The sequence below is a fragment of the Opisthocomus hoazin genome, chromosome Z (assembly GCF_030867145.1).
Source record: "Opisthocomus hoazin isolate bOpiHoa1 chromosome Z, bOpiHoa1.hap1, whole genome shotgun sequence".
NCBI lineage: Eukaryota > Metazoa > Chordata > Aves > Opisthocomiformes > Opisthocomidae > Opisthocomus > Opisthocomus hoazin.
In genome coordinates this window covers 13803899-13826155 of record NC_134454.1, presented here as the reverse complement: position 1 = coordinate 13826155, position 22257 = coordinate 13803899, and the positions used below count along the sequence as shown (strand labels likewise).

At 37.7% G+C, this 22257-nt stretch overlaps 1 protein-coding gene across 5 annotated transcripts in view; it reads right to left on the bottom strand.

Annotated features, from left to right (window-relative positions):
• FER (FER tyrosine kinase) overlaps positions 1 to 22257 on the bottom strand; it is a 196671-nt gene that overhangs the window by 91120 nt on the left and 83294 nt on the right. For all 5 annotated transcript variants that reach the window (XM_075447292.1, XM_075447289.1, XM_075447290.1 and 2 more), the window contains 2 exons: positions 21171 to 21374; positions 17606 to 17728 (listed from right to left, as the gene is read on the bottom strand). In XM_075447292.1, the coding sequence (XP_075303407.1) occupies positions 17606 to 17728; positions 21171 to 21374 (327 nt within the window). The remainder of the gene's footprint in view (positions 1 to 17605; positions 17729 to 21170; positions 21375 to 22257) is intronic.

The window sequence follows — 22257 nt, the reverse complement described above, 5'->3', positions numbered from 1 at the left end:
AGAAGACTCTTTCTACTGCAAGCAATTTGCCTCACTAATTCTGTTCAAATTGCACTGAGTATGTCATCATCCAATATTTTTGGATAGCTGCCAATAACTAAATAAATCAATTAAGCACACAAAGGAATGGAAGCATATTAGCATATCATAAACAAAATTTAGAAATAAAGTTATGTCTTTTTTCTGTCTGATCATAAACTTCCTGATCTTCTGTAAGTGCTTAAATATGATTGTGAATAGAATGTAAGTATTTCTACAGCTGTTAAATGCTATTACTATACAGATGAATCATGAATTCCAAAGATACTGAAAGCACAAGAAATATGACAGCAAAATGGGAAATAAAAAATAATCTTTAGTGTAGGTATAGATAAGCAGACACTGTAATGCCCATCAGTCCAAGCCACAGAAATTTTCATTTCAAGAGAGTTGCTCCTACATCAAACAGAGCAAATCCACCACATTTCTGTACCTAACTGTAAGCTAGTGCGAATGAGAGAGAAGGACAGAACTCTTGAGACTATTAATGCCATTACTATTCCCCCTAGAAGGAACCTGCTTATGATGTAGCCCTCTTCTTGTAATACCACTATAAATCTCCCTTCACCTCATGTTTGTTCAGATTTTTGTATTGTTAATCATGGACCATGGAATACAAAAGCACTTTAGACAAATCCAGTCACAGAAATTCATGCTTGAGCACAGTTGTTTATCTTAATGATATACTTTATTTCCAAATGAGATTACTTGAGAAATCCAGAAACTTTACTATGTTCTACTTTATTTATGTCCTCTGGTTTCCCCCAGGAGGGGAAACTGAATTGCATGAATGCCATACTTCTTAGCCAAGCACAGTAACTGACTTGGCTCAGAGCTGCAGTGCATCTTGGGAGATAACCCTATCTAAGACATGAGGAGCTACTTGGCAAAAGCATGCTTTTGAGATTCTCTGTGGAAGAACACCAGGGAAATGACAAGGTAACTAAAGGATAGGAAGGAACCACCTCAAGGTGGATGCTTCCTAGGAGGAAAGGGAAAGATAAGCAAGCACCCTGCTGAGACCACCCAGTTTAACACACGGCTGTTTCCACAGTAGGCGTGTGTGTTTCCCCACAGTGTGCACTGAGGGCCAGCTGCTCCCTGGGAAAAAGCAGCTGCCGGGGACCCCTGGCTAGCAGGACGAAGGCTCACCAGCCAGGACACACCACCTGCCCTCAGCAAAGGAGCAGGACAGTCCAAGGGGGCAGCCTCAAGTTCAGGTCAGCCAAGTCTGTGATGATAAAACAAGTTCGGGATTGCCAGCCTGGGGGTTGGGGTCAGGATCAGGCACCGTGAGGGGAAGCAGCGTCTGACACAGCCCTGTGACCGGCAGGCAGGCTCACAGTGACAGGGCGGTGCCGGAGTCAGTCCCCAAGCCAGCGGGGTCAGGGTCCAGGACCAGATGGAGGGGACGTCTGGAAGGAGCAGCCCTCAGCTGCATTATCGTATGTTGGTCCTGAGACCTGGCCGGGAGTGGGGCTGCTCCCAGCGTCCTTATTGAGCCAGCTGTTTACTAATAACATTTTCAGAGTCCTACCACTGTATCTAACATTTGGAGATTCTGCTAGATCAACTGGTGGCCAAATACTGAGAAACAAGTTGTCAATCAGGCAATTCACACAGTGGAGAACTTTGTCATCCTCGACACTCCTACCCTTCCCCAGTGCTCAGGTACTAGCTAACAGTCATCATATTGAACTTTTATATAAAAAAAAAGTTTGGTAGTGAGTTCACACTTTATGAGGTTATCCAGGACGCTTGTTTTCAACAAAGATAAGCATTTTCAAAGAAGACAGTTATTTCAAGTTAATTGTAACTCACAAAAAAACCCTCTAACAAACCAGTAATTAAAGAAATAAAACCTTCAACTGTGAAAATTAATACTTCAAAAATAATTAGAAATTTCTCTTTTTATTTGTAAAATAAAGTATTCTGGATATGAGATGTTAGCAAGTTTCACAAGTCCCTGGATCATGGTAAGTTTCAAGCCTTGAGTAACCAACAGGCAATCGGTTGTGCACGGGTACTTTCTTCAGTGGAAATGATGCCCAAGGAACCAAGTCTCAAAGGATCCCTGAAGGCTGTACTGCCGCTTGCCTCCCGCCCCATCACTGCCACAGCTGGGAGAGGGGGGAGAAGGTGTTGGTGATGTCAAACAACTAAGAGGAGGATGGCAAATGAACTGGTACTGGAGTTGTGTGCAAGGCCACTGAGGCCACACTATGAGCAGCAGATGGTCACTGTACAAGATGCAATCTCTTTTTTTTCTTTCTGAGCTATGAGATTGAAATATTATCACTATTACCTTAAATTTCTTCCAAACACGTAAGTTCAAGTCTGAGGTGCGGTTTTCCTCCTGTCTACCTCCCTTCGTTAGCAGAAACCACATTAAAGAAATCACAAGTTATTATGCCAGGAAGAAGGCTTACAAATTAGTTGTAGTAATTTATAACAGCTTTCAATAAAATGAAAGCATAACCCAGAATGAATACTTTGTGTTCAAATTCCCCTAGCACTATTTTTCTGCAATTTTCAGTAACAATTTCAATCATGAAGAAGTCTAAAATGGTGCTTTTTCAAATTAACAACCAGCAGTAAGGCAATTACATAATAAACATTTTAAAAACAGACATTCTGGGAATTAGATATGAATTTATGACCCTCAGCTTAAACACTTGGTTTTAAAAATCTTACCATTTGTAACAGAAGAGAGAAAAAGAAAGAAAATGCCACCTGTGCTTGTATTCAGTTTCAGAGTACCATCACACAAAAACAAGATTCTTACCCAGATTTGATAAAGAGTCAGCAAATCCTAATCAGGTTCCATCATGGTATGAATAACTAAGACTTCCATGTTATCATCACTGTTATTTACTTAGCTCATGTTCTGTCACATTATTCACTGTAGCTAATTTAGACCACACCATAAATATAAAGCTAGACAATGTCATACTATAGAAGGAAGTATCTACAGCAAATTCTGCCACTGCTTTTCATCTTAACAGTAGATGAAGCAAAAAAGGCTAAAAACCTCTAAAAATTGGAAACTTCAGTTGATTTAGGGAAGACCAAAATGACTCATTCAAAAGCAAAACATATTGCTTTAAGAGAACTGAAAACGTGAGACTTCCCAAATTAAGAGTCTATCTGAACACAGCATGGGGAATTTACCAAAAGCCTTCTTCACTAACAGTCCTTTAAAAAAAACCAACATGAAATAGAGGAATATTGTCAGCATCTCATAAGTACAGTGCACAAACATGCATTATGCCTGTTTCTTCATGTTGTAAGCAGAAAAAATGCATTCTGAAAAATATTTTGGAAAGCACTATTTGCTCTCCTTATTCCAACTGAACTAGAAAATATCAATAGTATGAATTACTGCAGCTAAGAGAAACTTTTCCACAACCACAAAAATGGAAAGTCAGTCTTTCATTTTCAGTATTAAGGATAATTAGAGTAAGAGTTTTCTTAATGGCCGAGAAAATCATAATCTCAGATAATTTTTCACCACATAAGTATTCAAATATCACTTATCAGAACTCGATGAATCAGAGAAAAAAAAGAAAGCAAGTAACAGTTGTGTACATGTGGATAGGGCCTATCAATGTGGAAACAAGAAATAATCTTCTTAGAGAACTACTATTTTTGCTACCATGTATGCCAGTAGATCTAATGTGCATATCAATTTCATGAATCATAAACTATGTGTTTCAAGTCCTTCAGATTAAATACAGAAATAAAGGTAGCTAGTGGAAAAGATTTTTCTTAAGAACAAGTGAGTTTTACAAGAGAGGTTTTGAAAAACCACGCTGACAACTTCTTTAAAACTGTTTCAGAATAAAGATTCATGAGCTGCAAAAATTTTTATAGAAGCTGGTTTGCATTATTATCAGCACTGTATTAAGCCACACTGATGAAACTCAATGTGAGCTATAAAACAGAATAACAGTGCAGATAGGTTTACCTCCTTGGAAAAAGTACTATTTCATCTGGCTTGTTATTGTTCCATAAAAAAACCACTGTGAAGTTCAACCTTTCTGCTAAACTAAATTCTAAATGGCCATAAACCATGAAGATAGAATTGCAATTTGCAAAAGCTACTATGCAGTGTATAAACTGCAGAAGTGACCTTAGATTAATGCACAGCTTTTCTTTGACCATTTTTTCTTGAAGATCAATAGACAAAATGACGGTAGAAGTCAACATATAAAAACAGTTTTCTTCATTGTTCTTTTGAAGGATATGCAGTATTTCCCTAAGTTTATATTCCCTTATTCATCAAAGGACTAGAAAGACACTGAGAATAATTCAGGAAAAATACAAAGAAAAATAAAGGAGAAGAAAAATCCTGAGAAGGAGCAAGACACAGAATGTGAAATCCTTAAGCACAGGAAAAGCAATCACAGAATCACAGAATCACAGAATGTCAGGGGTTGGAAGGGACCTCTGTCTGGTCATCTAGTCCAACCCCCCTGCCGAAGCAGGGTCACCTACAGTAGGCTGTAGATGACCTTGTCGAGGCGGGTCTTGACTATCTCCAGAGAAGAAGACTCCACAGCCTCCCTGGGCAGAATGCTTTGGGTTGGAAGGGACCTTTAGAGCTCATCTAGCCCAACCCCCCTGCAGTGAGCAGGGATAACTTCAACCAGACCAGGTTGCTCAGAGTTCCATCCAACCTGGCCTTGACTGTTTCCAGGGGCGGGACATCTACCACCTCTCTGGGCAAGCTGCTCCAGTGTTTCACCACCCTTGTGGTAAAAAATTTCTTTCTTATATCTACTTTAAACCATGTCAAAATCATTAAATCTCAAACTCATTACAGAAACTTACAGTATCCCTCTCTATTTCATATAGTAAATTCAGCTCTCAAACTGAAGTACCCTGAATCACCTGTTAACCAAATATAGCAGAGACATTACCTGCCCTTTATCAGATAAGCCCTCCAAAACAGTGACAGTCTTCTGTATACTCAAAGGCAAATAAAACTGTGATAACACAGTTTTTCATTTAAGCATTCTGCATGATTTTGAGAGAGCGGAATGCAGAAGCACAGCCATATTATGAATGCATGCATAAATACACTCAAATCATTAAAACAGGCTAAAATATTATCACATACACGCAAACACACTTTTATTTCCACCCATGTGCATGAAAAGGCATGTACAGCTGGGGCTGGGGCACTACAGATGTGTATAAAAATGTCCAAGACAGTCTCCTTGAACTATGTAAGATACTTAGCCACATACTTAGTTCCATCCTGACTTAACTTCAAATAGTCCAGCTGTTTCCAGTTAGACGGTTTCTTTTCCACAGGAGATAAAACATTTAATTCACTTGCCACACACTAAGGTATACACTCTGCAAGACTGCTCCCTTGCATGTGCATCAGTCTTTCCAAAATAATTTCTAAATAATAGTGGTTAGTATGCAATACCTTTCAAAGACCTGCAGTTCCACATTCGAGCTTCCACCAAACTACTATTCTGTTCAAATCAGAAGCCTAAGATACTTCATTCTATCCCTCTCTAGCCACATCTGCTCATCTTGAATTGGCTTTCATAATCTTCAGGTAACATGTTAAAACCGCTGAAATGGAACAGAATTAACCTGGCAAAATTTCAAATAAACTGTTATATTAGCTCAATTTGTGATGGGGAAAGAGCAGGAAAAAGGCAAAGTTACACACAAAGGAAAAGGGAGGGAGAACACCCACTCCTCCCACACATGAACACCTTATTGCCACCAGCAACTTGTTGGCTTGACTCAGCTACAACATGAAACTGCAGCCTAATTTATGAGAGTTTTTCATTATGAATACCAGTAAGCTCCACCTGCATTCCAAGCGAGACAGATGACGGCATTGAACCAGAAATCATACAACATTACATAAATGCCAATAGCTTAAATGAAGCATGTTGCATTAAGTTTTTATATTGGATACACATTGTTCTTTAACAAGATATTGCTGGCTTCTCACATATCACTAACTCATTATTCAGAATGGCAATAGCACTGAGAAGTATCTGGTGGTAGGAAAAAAGCGAGTCAATGAAGGACACACAAAGGAAGTAGTACAGACACACCAACTGGCTCCACCAAATATTAGCAGCTTCTGTTACCACTTGTGAACTCTTCTGAATGTTGTATTCAGCAACTATATTTTTTCTCCTGTATTAATGACTATAGCTTGACAAAATTTTCCTATGTGGTCTCTGGCAATCTACTTCTTGTTGCATCTTACGGTATTTTTTGTATCTTTTTCTAAAACTCAGAACTCTAAGAATTAATTCTGCAGTGTCCTCCTCAAACAGGTCAATAATTAAGCAAACAAATTTACTATTCATACTTTTTAATTTAAAATCTGAATATGAGATAAAGGCAGTTGGTGTCTACCATTCAACTTCTTTACCTTGCTTTTGTTACTTGAAAAGTACTGTAAGGCTACATGTTTTTCTGCTGGTCATTCTATAAAACACGCTAACTTAGAAAGAATCACCCCTTTTCACTTTGTTCATTCTTAGAAAAGAAATCCGCTCAAAGCAGTGTTATAACATTCACAAGCACCTCACCCTCACAGAGATCTAATCCTTCAATGTGACTTCACAGAATCACAGAATGGTTGAGGTCTGCAAGGACCTCTGGAGGTCATCCAGTCCAACACCCTGCTCAGGCAGGGCAATCTAGAGGCAGATGCTCAGGACCATGTCCAGACAGTTTTTGAAATCTCCAAGGATGGAGACTTCAGAACCTCTCTGGGCAACCTGTGCCAGTGCTTGATCACCCTCACAGTTTTTGCCCATTGCCTCTGGTCCTGTCACTGGGCACCACTGGAAAGAGCCTGGCTCCATCCTCTTTGCACCCTCCCTTGAGATATTTATATACATTGGTAAGATCCCCCTATGCCTTCTCTTCTCCAGGCTGAAACAGTCCCAGCTCTCCCAGTCCTTCCTCATGTGAGAGCTGCTCCAGTCCTTTCATCATCTTGGTGGCCCTTCACAGGACTCTCCCCAGTGTGTCCAAGCGTCTCTTGTACTGGGAAGCCCAGCGCTGGACACAGTAATCCAGGTGTGGCCTCATCAGTGCTGAAGAGAGGGGAAGGATCACCTCCCTTGATCTGGTGGCAGTACTTTGTTTAATGCAGCCCAGGATTTTGCCTTCTTTGCTGGTGCATGTTCAACTTCATGTCCACCACGATCCCCAGGGTGTTTCTTCACAAGCCACTTTCCAGCTGGGCAGCCCCCAGCCTGTGCTGGTGCCTGGGGCTGTTCCCCCCCAGGTGCAGGACTTTGCACTTCCCCTTGTTGAACTGCATGACGTTCCCATCAGCCCATCTCCACAGCCTGTCCAGGTCCCTCTGGATGGCAGTATGACTCTGGTGTATCAGCCCCTCCTCCCAGTTTGGTGTCATCTGCAAACTTGCTGAGGGTGTGCTCTGCCCCACCATCCAGATCATTAATGAAGATGTTCAACAGGATCAGAGCCTGAATTGACCCCTGCAGTACGCCAGTAGTTACTGACCTCCAGCTAAGACTTTATGTCTCTGACCACCTCCCTCTTGAGATGTTCTTGACCTTAATACTCACAGTGGGCACACTATATAAATCAGTGGCAACTCTTTTAGGATTCCAACTGACTGAAAGGACAGAACTCATAAACCAGTTACATCATTATGAACTGCTGATGAGATCCACGTACTACCCTAAATACTACACTAAATACAGTATTTACCATGTAAATAAGGCATTCTGAAGTCCTGCCTAATCTGACCCCTGAATTCCTCCCCAACCAACATTTAAACACCTCTCTCAGATAGACCCATCCTCTTAAGAATGCAGTCACTATTACATACATCTGATGCTCACACCTGATGCAAGAAAAGCCCTACCCTTCTTAGCGTGTAGCTGCTTCTCTGTCTGTCCTTTGCTTCTCCACAGCTGAAATGTCGTAAGACAATGGAATTGACCAAATTAGTTTAATTGCTTTGTGGCTTGATCTTGTAGAATAATACAGTATCTCTGTGATGAACTGCCAAGAAACTTAAGTGCAAGCAATCCTTAAAAAGTAACTGTATTTTTGGCAGCAACTGCAAGAGAGGTCCTGGAGATCCACATGCATCTGTAAGAAGCGCTGTGCCATTGCAGATACGTAACGAAGAGCTTGTTTTGTTTGATAAACAGTAGCTATCTGGTTAGGAATTCAAGAGCTATTTCCGACTGAACTGCTCACTTTGAAATCAATTGCAATGCAACAGGTATAAAAATAAAGAGTACACAAACAACAATGTTTACTGGCAGATTTTCGGGAGGGCCCTCCCATTCTTACACACATATTACTTGCAACTTACTTTTCACTCTGTTGCATACTCCAGCAATCAAATGTTGGGAAAGAAAACTGAAGAAAGGAAGGCATACGTATCCACTATCCCCTGAGCAAAGAACATGGGGAAGGTGAGGTGCATACATACTATGCACAGCAGTGATATTGCCCCAGCAACTTCACAGAAGGTTTAGGTACACTAAAGTTTACAGCTACAGAAAAAATGGGCATCTTTTCTTTTACCCTCTCATACCCAGGAAACTCACAGGAAAAAAAAGTGTGCTGTGATGCCATCACCTTCCACGCAAATTTCTTGGAAAGGACTTTGATGGGAGTCCATGAACCACATGCACCATCCTACCATTCCATACGAACACATGCACTGTCTCCAAAGCACTGCAGGATCTTTTTAAACAGCGACAATGTTAGAGTGATCTTCCTGAGAGGAAACATACTTGCTCTGAATAATGCATTCTGTTTGTGATACGGATACTGCAATTGCTGGTCCAATTTATATCCAGCTATTTTAGTTTGCAAGCCACGTAATTATCATTATCTTACTCTTCCAATATATATTGGTGCACACCTTAGGTGCTTCTGAGATAATCAGTGAAGACACATATGTAAACCACTACAAATTCCAAAGAAGCCACCTAGTGTAGCACACACATGACTGGCTGCAATCACAAGAAGCTCCATACAAACTAATCTACACTCTTGTAGGGAGGTAGTAAGCATTTAATACCAAAAAAGTTAAATTTTAACAATGTCAACGTAAGCACTTTTTTATTATAAGAAACGATTTCAACAGCTCTAGTGGCAGTATAAACAACTGTTCAGGACTCCACCTCTGCCCAAGTAGAAACATGACAATGACAAATTGCTTAAGCATTTGGCAGATTTTGATGTTACACATCAAATATAAGCTATTTCAACATAAAAATTTACTTATTGATAAAAACCTATATAAAAGCACATTCCTGATTAACAACAATAAAAAACCCCCATCAAACCATAAATATGAATCTAAAATTCGTAGCTAAATTAAGACTTGTTTCCTTTCAGCAAGTTTAAGTACCTATACAATGTCATATACAAAGATCTAGGCATCCGATACCAAAACAGAATAGATCAGAAAAGCAAATACTTCATGACAAAACAGCCTAAAAAAATAAAATGGGAATCAAAACCCATGTTATATTCCTTATTATCACCTTCGTCAACAATCGTATGTTTTTCTTGTGTCTTCTGGTCGCATTATAGAAGGAAACCACAAGCAAAAAGCCTAGCTTGCATACTATATAGGTCTTCAGCTGATTTGTGGAAAGAACCTGTCCATATTAACCATCTCTTCATCATCGGAATGCAAAATATTTATTGGCCATTCTCTCTGAATAAAAAGTTGTCTCAAAACTCTAAGGAATAGCATCTCTTCTTTCTCCCAGAATAATTCGCACAACGTGGACAATGTGTGCGTAGACCCTATGCAATTATTCACCTGTGGTAAAACACATACAGAGACAATGCACCAGTTATCTTATTTTCCTTAGAGAGAAGAAAAATGCTCTGTGAATTTCTGCTGCAGTGTCATTGTAGAGAAAATGACAACATCTCGTGACTCTCTTAAAATTTACAGCAGCTTTGACTTGTAAGTCACTGACAGCCAGTAGAGGTCCAGTCTCTCTGGTTCCTCTTTACAACATTTCACTCTTTTTTTAACATTTTGTTCCACTTAAACTGGTGGAGGCTAAAACAGTTGGACGCAATCACAAGCTACTACAAAGCACCTCATTGTGCATAACTATAATTGTACAAAGGTGTTCAAGAGCACAGACTCTGATTCCTATTGTTAATCTATGGTGTGTTTTTTGATATGTAAGAGCTTACGTTCAAGTATTGTTTCATACTTGTCAGCCACATCCTATGAAATCATTGTAAACTTAAAACATTATTTATATTAAACTCACACAGACTGCACTCGTAGAGTCCTACACGAATCTTGTAACTCACAATTTTATAAAAAATAATGATTATAGAATATTGGAATTCCAAATCTGGGGAAGCCATCAGAATCCATAAAAAAATCAGGATGTTACTTCAGCAGAAAAGCAATTTACTACAGCAATCCTACCCAATTCTAATAAAAGTTTGTTATCGTGCTGTATTAACATCTGATTATAAAGCTTCTTATAAAGACACTGAAAAGTCACAGTGCGAAGCCCCAGTTCTTATAAGTGTTCCATAAAGGTTTGACTTACACCCAGAATACTACAGAACACAGTCAATTCTTTGATCTTCGCCTGTATATTCAAAATGTTAGCAATAAAATCTGTAAAATCCAAATAAACTTTGCTGAAGGATGCTTTAATTGAGGTAGTTTATTCTCCTAATCATCAGTTTTTGTCAAAACCCCCTTCCTCTGGAATCTTCCATTTAGGGTTTTTTTTTCCCTCCTAACAACATACTTTTTTTTGTTTTTTACTAAGAATGGCTTACTTTCATTTCCTGCTTCATAAATTTTGCTTCTTTCTTCTACTTCCTACTGTTTCAGCTGTGTTTGAGATAATTGCTTTTGCTCAGTTTGCACCCCATGTAGCAATATGGTGCTCTCTCATTTTTTACATGATGTACAGAAACCAGCAATGCACATGCAGCCGAGACGCCCATTTAATATTTCTAGGACAGATATTTTTCTTTACGAGATCGCTCAAAAATGACACTTTGTTTGCTAAAATGGAATTGATATACTTGACAAAATATACTTTTTTCTAGGTTTGAGCATAAGCTAATGCTTACACCTTTGAGAGTCTTATCTTCCAATTTTATTCTAAAATTGATCATGGAAAGAAATACCATAAAGACTAGACTGAACCAGAAACATTCATTAGAGTAGATTTTTAATGCCATGGCCTTTAGAAAAAAGCTACAAAAAACTTCGATCACTGCATATAAAACAATCTTTGTTACTCGTTGTTCAGGTAGTCTCATGTGCTTATGTTATTACAACATATTTTTAAGAGATTTTTTGAGAAAAAAATCGTCTAAATTTTAAAGACACCTGAAATTACACAAAAATTTTGTTTAGCATTTTCTTAGCACAACAAGAAAACTACTCTCCTTTTTCCCTTTTCTCATTAGGTTGCAACGTCTTGACAAGTACAGGCCACCATTATGGAAGATGTATTCCCTTTCTTACCTGACAGAAATATTGCAACCCTCTCTGCTAAAAGAACTTAAAAGCAAATCCTTTAACACTTCTAAGTTCTGAGGAAATACGAACATAACTGAAAGGCACCTCCAGTATTAGGATATGAAACTGTTAACAAAGATCAGCACCTGCAGGCTTTTCTTCAGATTCCAGAATTAAACTAAAGAACTTACTGAGAATCTGCCTAAATTCTATTATACTAAAAAATACTGCCTAAATTCTGCTATTGTACTCAAAAATTACTGCCAATTTCCCTGACATACGAATCACAGGCCTTCTGCATGATCATAATAATACCAAATCACAAATAAGTGGCAAAAGATTAGTCTCATGCTTATGAAATAAATACCGTCATTTTATGTAAGTACATATTTTATGTGTTCTGAATCCTCACTTCTCATGGTGGATTTAATTTCCTTAAAGTAAATAAAAGACATATTTTAACACTTAAAAATGCATGTATGAGACTTCAATCATGCTTACAAGAATTACAGCTTTGGACCAAAAACGAACACACAGAGACCATGACCACCAGGTGCTTCTCGGCACGCCTACAAGCCTGGCTAGATGCGTGGGTATCATGTAGGTAATTCACATGGGGGTCCTTTTTGGAACTCCAAACCTAGCCCTATCTAAAATTGCAATAACTGAATTGCTTACTGCTATAGCCTGCTTCTTCCTTTCAGCTGAGATTTCTGCTCCTAAAGACCTGCCCTCAGGTCAAACAAATGCAAGATGATCTTCCCAAAAGGCAGCACCTATCACTGCAGTTGTTTCCTTTTTCAGCACCTTAATTCCTTCTTGTCATGAGAATCTCTGAGTGACAAGACTACTTTCCGATAAATGTGAAAGTCTCCTTCCTAAGTCTCTTTGCTTCTCTCCAACTTCTCTCAACAGGCCTAGAGCAGCTTGCCTAAAATCAAGGCTATTCAGCAAAATCCTTCAGTTCCACCACGTCAGCCTTGCTGGCCTGAGAAACACGCACTGCCTGCACCACGAGCACACATGGTGTCCACAGCAGTGAACTGCTGCTTGTTTTTCAAAAATAAAGCAAAACCAAACAAAACACCTGGAAAACCAATCAATACTAAGCAAAGCCAAAAAACACAAAAACAACTTTTGGTTAGCTTTGCATGGATAAGTGTATGGTAAGTAATTGGTAAAGGAGCCAGTATTAGTTCTGTGATACTACTAACAGGCTGAAACACAGAGCAGACAGATTGTTTATGCTTTCCATCTTTGAAAGCTGAGCTCAAACACTTCTAAATACAAACTACAGCTCAAATTGGTTCAGCAACTGAAAAATTAGGGTCACATCAGAATGTTATGAGTGCATTTTCATAAAAAGAATCTCTCTGCCTTTACCCTCTCGCTTAAATTTATATTTCTTCATCCTTTCTTTCCATGTCTAACTCATAATCATACTCATATTTGCAAGGCAGCATCAGATCCACATGGAATTCTCTTGTAATTTGCAAACTTATCCATCAACTTCAGAACCACTACTATGACATACATCTTCTTTATTCTTTCAATACTTTCATCCCTCTCACTAAACATTATTTACGGTTCACTATTTTCCTATATACAGGAAATGTCTGAGGCCATATCACAGGCTTCTTTGTCATACCAAAACAGATCCACAATTTTTAAACGAAAGTTACGGGCAAAGAATACACAGCATAAGTCATCTGACAATGTAGCAGTTCATTTTTTTTCATGAGGTCCGAATTTGAATTTACTACAGAGGATCCAAAGAGTAGGACTACATTAGCACTAGTAAAAAAGCAGAAGACCTCCGGAGCCAAACAGCTGGTGCTGAGGACCTGAAACACACATCTGGGGGAAAAAGCATTATTTCAGACAAGATCTCTTTTGGTTCTGAACTCCCCCCTAACAGCACTTGTGCATCTTGCTATTTTGTTTCAGCTGAATCCTCAGACACTGCTCAATGATGGAAGCATAGCGTCCTAAATGGCACTGGGTAGATTTGCTTCACACGTGTATTTCTTATTCAAGCAAAAACTTTAATCCAGATACATCCAAATAAAAATGGTATTCCGTATTTCCTTTATGATTCTCTTTTCTAGTGGTCAAACTGAAGCATATCTACAACCGAATACAGAATTCTTAAAAGTAAAAAATGTATTTCAGAAAATTAAAAAACTTCCACAATATGAGGCCAAAGATGTTAGAAACTGAAAATACATTTAGTATGGTTAAAATAGAATTTCTAATAATAAAGTCCTTGGATACGCATTGAGGTTCTCCTTCCCCTCTACACTGCCCTAGTGAGGCCTCATCTGGAGTACTGTGTCCAGTTCTGGGCTCCCCAGTTCAAGAAAGATGAGGAGCTACTGGAGAGAGTCCAGCGGAGGGCTACAAGGATGGTGAGGGGACTGGAGCATCTGTCCTGCGAGGAGAGGCTGAGGGAGCTGGGCTTGTTCAGCCTGAGGAAGAGAAGGCTGCGAGGGGACCTAATAAATGCTTACAAATATCTGAAGGGTGTGTGTCAGGAGGATGGGGCCAAGCTCTTTTCAGTGGTGCCCAGTGACAGGACAAGGGGCAATGAGCACAAACTGAAGCACAGGAAGTTCCGTCTGAACATGAGGAAGATTTTCTTCCCTCTGAGGGTGACGGAGCACTGGAACAGGCTGCCCAGGGAGGTTGTGGAGTCTCCTTCTCTGGAGATATTCAAGACCCGCCTGGACAAGGTCCTCTACAACCTACTGTAGGTGACCCTGCTCCGGCAGGAGGGTTTGGACTAGATGACCCACAGAGGTCCCTTCCAACCCCTACCATTCTGTGATTCTGTGAGGTTACTCAGGGCCTTTACATACCAGTCATTCCATCAATAATAAATTGGAGAACATAACACGTAGTTTTTCTAAAACGTTATAAATAAATATGAGAGAGTTTTCCATTAAAGAAATCACTTGCAGGTATCTTTTTAATGTCCTCAGTTTTTCTAATTTAAATTCTATTATTACAGTATCATTAAAATTCCAAGCAGGCAGATTTAGTCTACATGCAATGGGACATGGGATAGGCCTTTTGTGGCACAATTAAGCGTGTTCCTTTCAAGGGCAACGTCACAGAAGGTGAACGCTAATTTCGCTACTAAGGTAAAGGAGGATGAATGACTGTGGGAAGGAAGACAAGCAAAAACAAGCTACACAGCACAATTTTTTTGTGAAGTTCTCTGTCATATTTAACTTTCACTTTCTAAATAGGTTATTATAGGGACAGCAATTTGCATAAAAAGATTAAGGATTGCACGAAATGTCAAAGACTGCTTTGCAGCTGTAATGCGAACAAAGAAAAAACAGTCTTTGCAGATGTCAAATGATTTTTAAGGAAATGATCAAAGATACTCTGATAATAGCACATGATGCATAAAATACCCCCAACACTAGGTGTCAGGGTGCATATGCTATTTCTGGAAATAACTTAAAATTTCTCCACTTCCGCATATGAAAGTCAGAGCTCCATACAGAGGCAACCTCACAACACTCTTAGTTCTGAAATACTTTTTTCCAACAAGTTTTATCCAGATGGGAAAACTAAAATCATCATAAAATCATAGCTCAGACCAGAAGGTATTACAAACAAAACAATTTAAATATTTTTTAAAACAGATGCTCTAAAACAATTTAAATCATCTAGCTAACATCCTTTTCAATACTGTATTATTTGGTTCAAATTGCTGGTCATGAAGCACTAAGCACACTATACACTGGTTTTGGTTTACACAAAGGGTAAGTAGCTATAAGACACTCAGATCATATTTCATAAATTCTTGAAAGCCTACTTACAATATATGTAATACATACATGTAAGAAAATCTATAAAGCGTCCTGCCACCCAATAGTCTTCACACTAACAGTATTATCATGGACTTACTTTCCATTACTTCATAGAACCTATCAGAATAAAAGTTGAAAAGTTCATCGACTCTAAAGGAAATACTCTTGAATAATAAGACTGGTGCACACCACACAAAGTAAGTTGTATCACGAAATAAATGGAGCGTGTGTGATGGCATTTTATGTATAGATGCTGATTACATGCACTTTGGGAAACCTGAACAGTCAAAGTACTTTTTCATTGCAGCTCAAATCAATTACCAACCGGTCATAAAACTAGCATGATCCTAGAGGAAATACTAATAATTCCATTAATTTTAGTTAATAACAACTCAAATCAACAAGTCTAGAGAGGAGTGGGCCCACTTAATTTTCCCCCTGAAAAAAAGAAGAAAAACTCACTTTGCACTCAGTGACAGTAGCAAAGGTTATGATACATCTGAATATAGTGGTAGTGGTATGGATTCAAGCCCTGGAAAGACCCACCACACACTCATACATGTCTGCATGGTTATCATCAAGAGGGTTTAGACTACCCTATGTGCATTCACACCTCAAATGACAGGGGATTATGTACAGGAATGGAGAAATGATCGGGAAAGTCATTTGGGACCATATTTCTAACATAGTGTAGGTACTAGGTTAAATTCTTTGACTACACAGTTACACAAAACTGCATAAACTAAAACTTCACTTTACAAAAAAAAAGATAGCAAAACGAAACAAAAATGTCAGGAATATGGAAACTCCCTGTCTTCAAATTAAACAACAGAGAATGAAGAGAAGATGTTTTGCCATTTAACCTTAACAGATAATAACTAAGAATAAACTCTGTTATCATTTAGTACGTAGTAACATACTGCACACTAGTTTTACTATAACAGGGCTGCTCTCACAGTAGGTACATTACACAAAGGCAGACAAAAAGCCAGGAAACAGAAAACACATTAAACTTCTAATACAAACACCGTATTATAAATGACAAAAATTTGCAAACAGATACAAAAAGATACCATTTTGAGTTTGACAGCCTTTTCTTCTTAGCTTAAACAGTTTATATCAAAATACAATTATTCACACATCAAAAAAAAAAAAAGTTGCACGCTTCCTCAGAAGTTCTACAACGTATTTAAGCAACATTTTGTGTTCAATAAAGTGTCAGTTTGGTAATCCGAAAGACATTAACCTAAAATGTGTATTAACAAAGTCCCATTCTTTAAATTTTAAAATTACATGTAAAAGGTAAGCCCACATACATGTAAAAAAATCACATTAATTTTGAAAAAGGGAATATGCCTTAATTTATTATTAGAAGAGAACTAGGACCTTGGAGTGGGAACCTAACTCTGAAATATAGATATAAATTATTATGCTTCCTCAAATTTTGTAGAACACAGAAGGTGCTTTACACATGCTTGAAACTGGATTTTTTAAAACAATCAAGAACAAATGGCTTACTCATAGTCAAAATGCAAATATTTAAGTGCAAAAGAGCTGGCTTATGAATGATAACTAGATACTAACTGCAAAAGACTACTGGAAGAATACTGGAAGAATCCAGGGAGACTTCAGCTTTCTAAACAGCAATATAGTTTAGTATTTCCATCTCTTTTGGTTCCCTCCCAAAAGACTTTCTGTAATAGCTTACTGATGAAAAGGTGATCTTTTTTTTCAAATTTGCAGTGATGTTGGAATGACAGTACCTTTTTCCATGTCTGTATAACTTCTATGTGAGATATAAAATAGAGACAAAATGGAGTTGTCATAACTCTCCCAAATTTCAGGAGAACTCTATCACTTACAGAACACCATGATATCAAAAAATTTCATCATCACAAATTCATGGGCAATGAACTACTAGTTTTAGTTACTTAGTAGTGAAATTCAAACTGGAAACCAAAAAGAAAAGTAGGAGGATATTTAGTGAAATGCTGAATGTGATTTTTCCAAGATAGTAAAGATTTATTGTAAGAATTCGGATGGAGTGTTATTTTAAAGGAATGTGTTGCACAGAGCGTAGAAGGTTGAAAAAGCTCAGAAACAGAGAGTCAGAAAACAAGCATGAATGAAAAAATCTTCCGAGAAGTTGCACAGTAACATATTTTAAACAACAATACAACTCCCCCAGATACTTTTCAGTTAAATAGAGTTCTTGGAATGTATGCATTACCTTAACAACAGGATTCAGCAGAACAACCCCTGATTTCTTTGTAATAACTTGCTTTGTCGTGTAATGATGTTCTATGAGCTGAGGAATAGTTGGAAATCCAGTTCCTTCAAAACGATACTGATTCTGTATGGAGGTAAAAGGAAACAATTTCTTATTTTCAAGCAGTATTTCAAACAAGAAACTGCAAAATCATATCACCAAGCTTCCCTCACTAGTAAAAAAACAAAGAAATATTCACTTTTACAGAATTAGATTTCTTTCCTGTTCTATTTAATAGCATTTCTACTAAATTAAATGGAATGATAGGAAGATGATAAATTAATAAATGCAAAATGACTGCATCACTCATTTAAGGCAACATGATAAAATAACCATTTATTTAAACTCTTAATTTAAAGAGATAGGACAGTTAAACTTAAAACTTTGACAGAGTGAAATAAAAATATTAGAAACCAGAAATAACAACATTCTTTTCTTAATTACTTAAAGTTCGAGGAATTACAGAAAACAAACTAAAAAATAAACATCTGTCAACAAAAGAAACAGTAGATAAGTAACACTATCTTACTCAGATCTTACTGCATTTCAATGTTTGTTAAAATTAATAAATCCCTGGCACAAAGTATAAAATCATGATTGCTCTTTATTAAGGACTATATACCAGAAGAGTCTACAGCAGCTAAAAATAAAGGCAGGTCATGCATATAATTCATAGAGAAGCTCGGCAAGACAAAATTTACCCCCCCTTCATTACTTTATTTTTTTTTATATATATAATTGAACATAACGGAAACAATTAAACCTCTTAATATTTTCTTAGAAGCACGTAACATTATCTTCACAAAGACTGCTATGACATATCATTCTTTCAGGTGTTGAGCAGAAAAAATGTATTCTTATTGCTTATCTTTGCCCCTACATTTGACGGGGAAAAAAATAGTAAAGAAGTGTTTATTTCATCCTCCTGAATGTGTTAAATTATACACCGCAGCTGACTGGGAAACAGGATAAAGTCTTGTGCCTACACAAGACTGAGCCCCTACAGTTAGAGAACTCTTCCCCCAAGAGAGAAGGTGCCATAAGCCAGCCTGACAATGGCAACAATAAACAAGTACTGCAATTAAAAAAACTCAATGCACAGACAGAGATTCAAGTTCTTTTACACAAGTGGACAACGAAAACCCAACGAAAACCCCTACCACTGGCATGCAGACTTCTTTCCTTCCTTGCACAAAGCATTGAAAGTTCCGCTTCTCTACAGGTTAAAGCATTAACTTCCTGAAACGTGTTATTGCTGTTAGTAAAGACAGCTTAGTCATGTCACCTATTTCTAACATTCCTGGTTCTCTAACAAAAAACTATTGTCATTGTCTGAATACTTTTTGTTGTTCATTTTGTTGTTGAACTTCATTCACTTCTTAAATAGTGACTCAGCTTTGACTGACCAGTAACGCTAGCTCCCATTCCTTTGAAATAAGCTCCTTCATTTTTCTGTGCTAATGATCCAAAAAACCTGATGTCCTGAGAGTCTCCTTAGCAAACAACCAGCACTGCCTATTATTTCCTCATCCCAGACCCAGCCGTGCGCCCATCTGCTGCCGTCAATGTAAGACCTTCGGGGCAGACAGTGCTCTTTGGTTCTGTGCATTTACACAGGTTCCTGACCATTATTAAGCTCCTTAACAAACAACAATTTGAAAACAGGACAGCCTCAAACAGCAGCAGTGAAAAACAACAGTAGCCTTGAATAACAGCAGTGAATTTTGATGCTTAAAGCTGAATGATGAACTCATCACACACATAGTTTTATTAAGACTAGCCTTTAAAATAATGGTAAAACCAAAGAGAGAACACTTAGGCAATCAAAGGACCACTGTCCCGCTCTGCCCTTCAGGATTTGATTCAGAAGAAAATTTGTATATGGAGACCATCTCCATATGGGGAGATGTCACTGATCCATGAGTGTGATTTGACCCATCACAGAGACCTGACTCCACATTGTTCACACCGATGCAAACAAACAAATCCCTTACACTAAACTCTCATCAAACTTCCCTACGAAAATGTTCATGAATACAATCCCTCTTGGTATATGACCATAGCAGTCCCACCATCTACTAACTCATTCTGAGATCTTAATAAGCTTTTTCTCTTTTTACAATTAATGGGGTTTTTTTACAACAAATGCAGAAAATTTACCCCATAGAAGTGCATAAGGAGTGCTGCATTTCTTCAAGAAAAAAAATTTTAACTTCCATGATTGGTAAGAAAATCTGCCACAAATGAATCCCAAGAGCACATGAACATAATGCCTTAACACTACATGTACAAGCAGACAGATCTAGTGACGTGACGATGTTTGGACTGTCTAAGCTACGCAATCTTAAACCATATCAATCTTACATTTCAAACGTAATTCCTCAGAGAAAGTAGAGAAATTATGGAAATAAAGATAGCTTTTAACTTTTTTTTTTGTGGAAAAAAACAATACAAAAAAGGGTCAGCTTATGGGTAGCTGATCCTACGGAAGCCTTCCAACTTCTATGAAGTTCAAAAAATATCACTGCCCCTCACCAAAAAGAAATAAACTCGGTACTCAATATTGACTTATCCCAGGCATGTTGCATCAGCTGGAGACTTCTATGAGGAAATTCCCTCCATGTAAACATTGTTATGTGACTAAATTTCTGTATTTTTCTGTATAAGGGAAATTTTATTACAAGAGACTGAAATATGTTTTGACAGCATTACTGAATCAAAACTGAGAATGTTTGCTGCTGTGTCATACTTCAAGAAAAACTTCTAGTAATGTTATGAGAACTGTCACATTTTGAATTTTCAAAATTCTGAAAGGTAAAAAAGAATAATACACACATTCAAAAAAAACAAGCAATATATTAAGAAGAATAAAAAGAAATATATTGCGTAACAACATACAGAAATTAACATACTGTTTAAAATAACAATTTTTCCTAAGGTAGAGCAACAAAGGGATCAGTTCCGGTCCTTAGAAGCATATATGCTGTGCAACATCCAAAAGCGTTTGTGTTATACTGAACAAAACAATAGCCATAGGGCTAAAATCAACACAAGCATTTCCAGTGCAGCAGGGACGTCAATTCACAAGTGTACAGAAACCAGCACAGATTATTTTCTTCTCCATGAATGTTTCCATTTTCCAGGAAGATTCAATGGAATCTTCACAGTCTGAATTAAAAGTAGATTAATTAGCACCAACTATGAAAATGGCTTTAAAAATAAATAAATGTACATGCACAAATTTGTAGTAAGAAGTTCTGGATTTCAAAACATTTGCAGAAACATTTTGGCTTTTCAATATAAGATAAAAGACGTTGAATAACCTCACACTTCGTATTTTTCTTTTTTTACCCCAAAATGACCTCTCCCTTGATTTCGGCCCTGATGAAAATATTTCCAGCAGCTTTCATATTTTCATATAAAGGCTAATGCCATTTGCCATAGTTAATTATGTAGATCCTAAGTTGTTTAGCTGAAATTATAAACTTCCTAACATTGAATATTCAGTACTATATCAGAGACGTACATCAGCATATTGTATGATAAAGTGTCTCCGTTGTCCATCTGAAAACACAGAAAGGACATATTCACCAGGTTTCCCGTGGCTCTCTCGCACCAAGAAGTCTCCTTGCTGTTTTAACAGCTCCTGGGCTTCTATTCTTGGAATTGCACCATGATACCAATCTTGCTCAGCCAATGGTTTCTCAGTGGTTGATATTACATCAAAGAACTTGGGAAAAATATTGGAAGAAAAATGTTATAATAACAGCACATTTTTAGAGTTTACTTTCACATTAAAAGCATGATAAACAACAATAATGTCTATTTCTGTATCTAAATTATGTATTTCTATTAGCAAACAGAATCAAGGCTCTTCCATTTACATAAAATGTATACTGATCACCTACTTTCCTATTACCTAAAAAATTCATATATAAAAAGCAGAAGTGTATATAAAACTTCCCTAAAACTATAATATTTTTCACTTGGCCCGCTATTTTTCCTAAGCCATACCAACCAACTCTTTCTCACACATTCTGGCGTGCTATTAACAACAATTCAAAATGAGCCATTTCTTTGTCCAGACAGAAACTTCTCAGACATCAAAAAGAACAATAAATTGATTTATGCAAAAGCATTTAAATTGGATAAATTGTTTTCACAGAATTTACCAATTGCATCCCAAATCAATTAATAGCTCTATGAAACACTTTTCCTAGCACTTACACTGTAGCACAGAATATACACCTGGGGGTACTGTGCTTACGAACTTTAAGACACAGGGATTCTAAGAAATTATTCTCACTGGCTATAAATGGAAGGTAATGAGTTTTAACATACAGTTTCACGTATTAATTTTAGCAAGCTTATACTGTTTAAGAAAACACTGAGGAAAATTTCAAATTTTTCAATGACCAGATTTATTTGTGATGGCTAGACAGACAAGCCCTTACTCTAGCTGCATGTCACTCAAAATCATTAGAGACAGAGCTCATAGAAATTATCGCGAGTGGTAAAGCTCTGGACAGAATAACACAGTGTCTACTGTACCATGAGTTGAACAGGTATGTGAACATGTCCCAGGCAAGCTTGCTGAACTGCACTTTAGATAA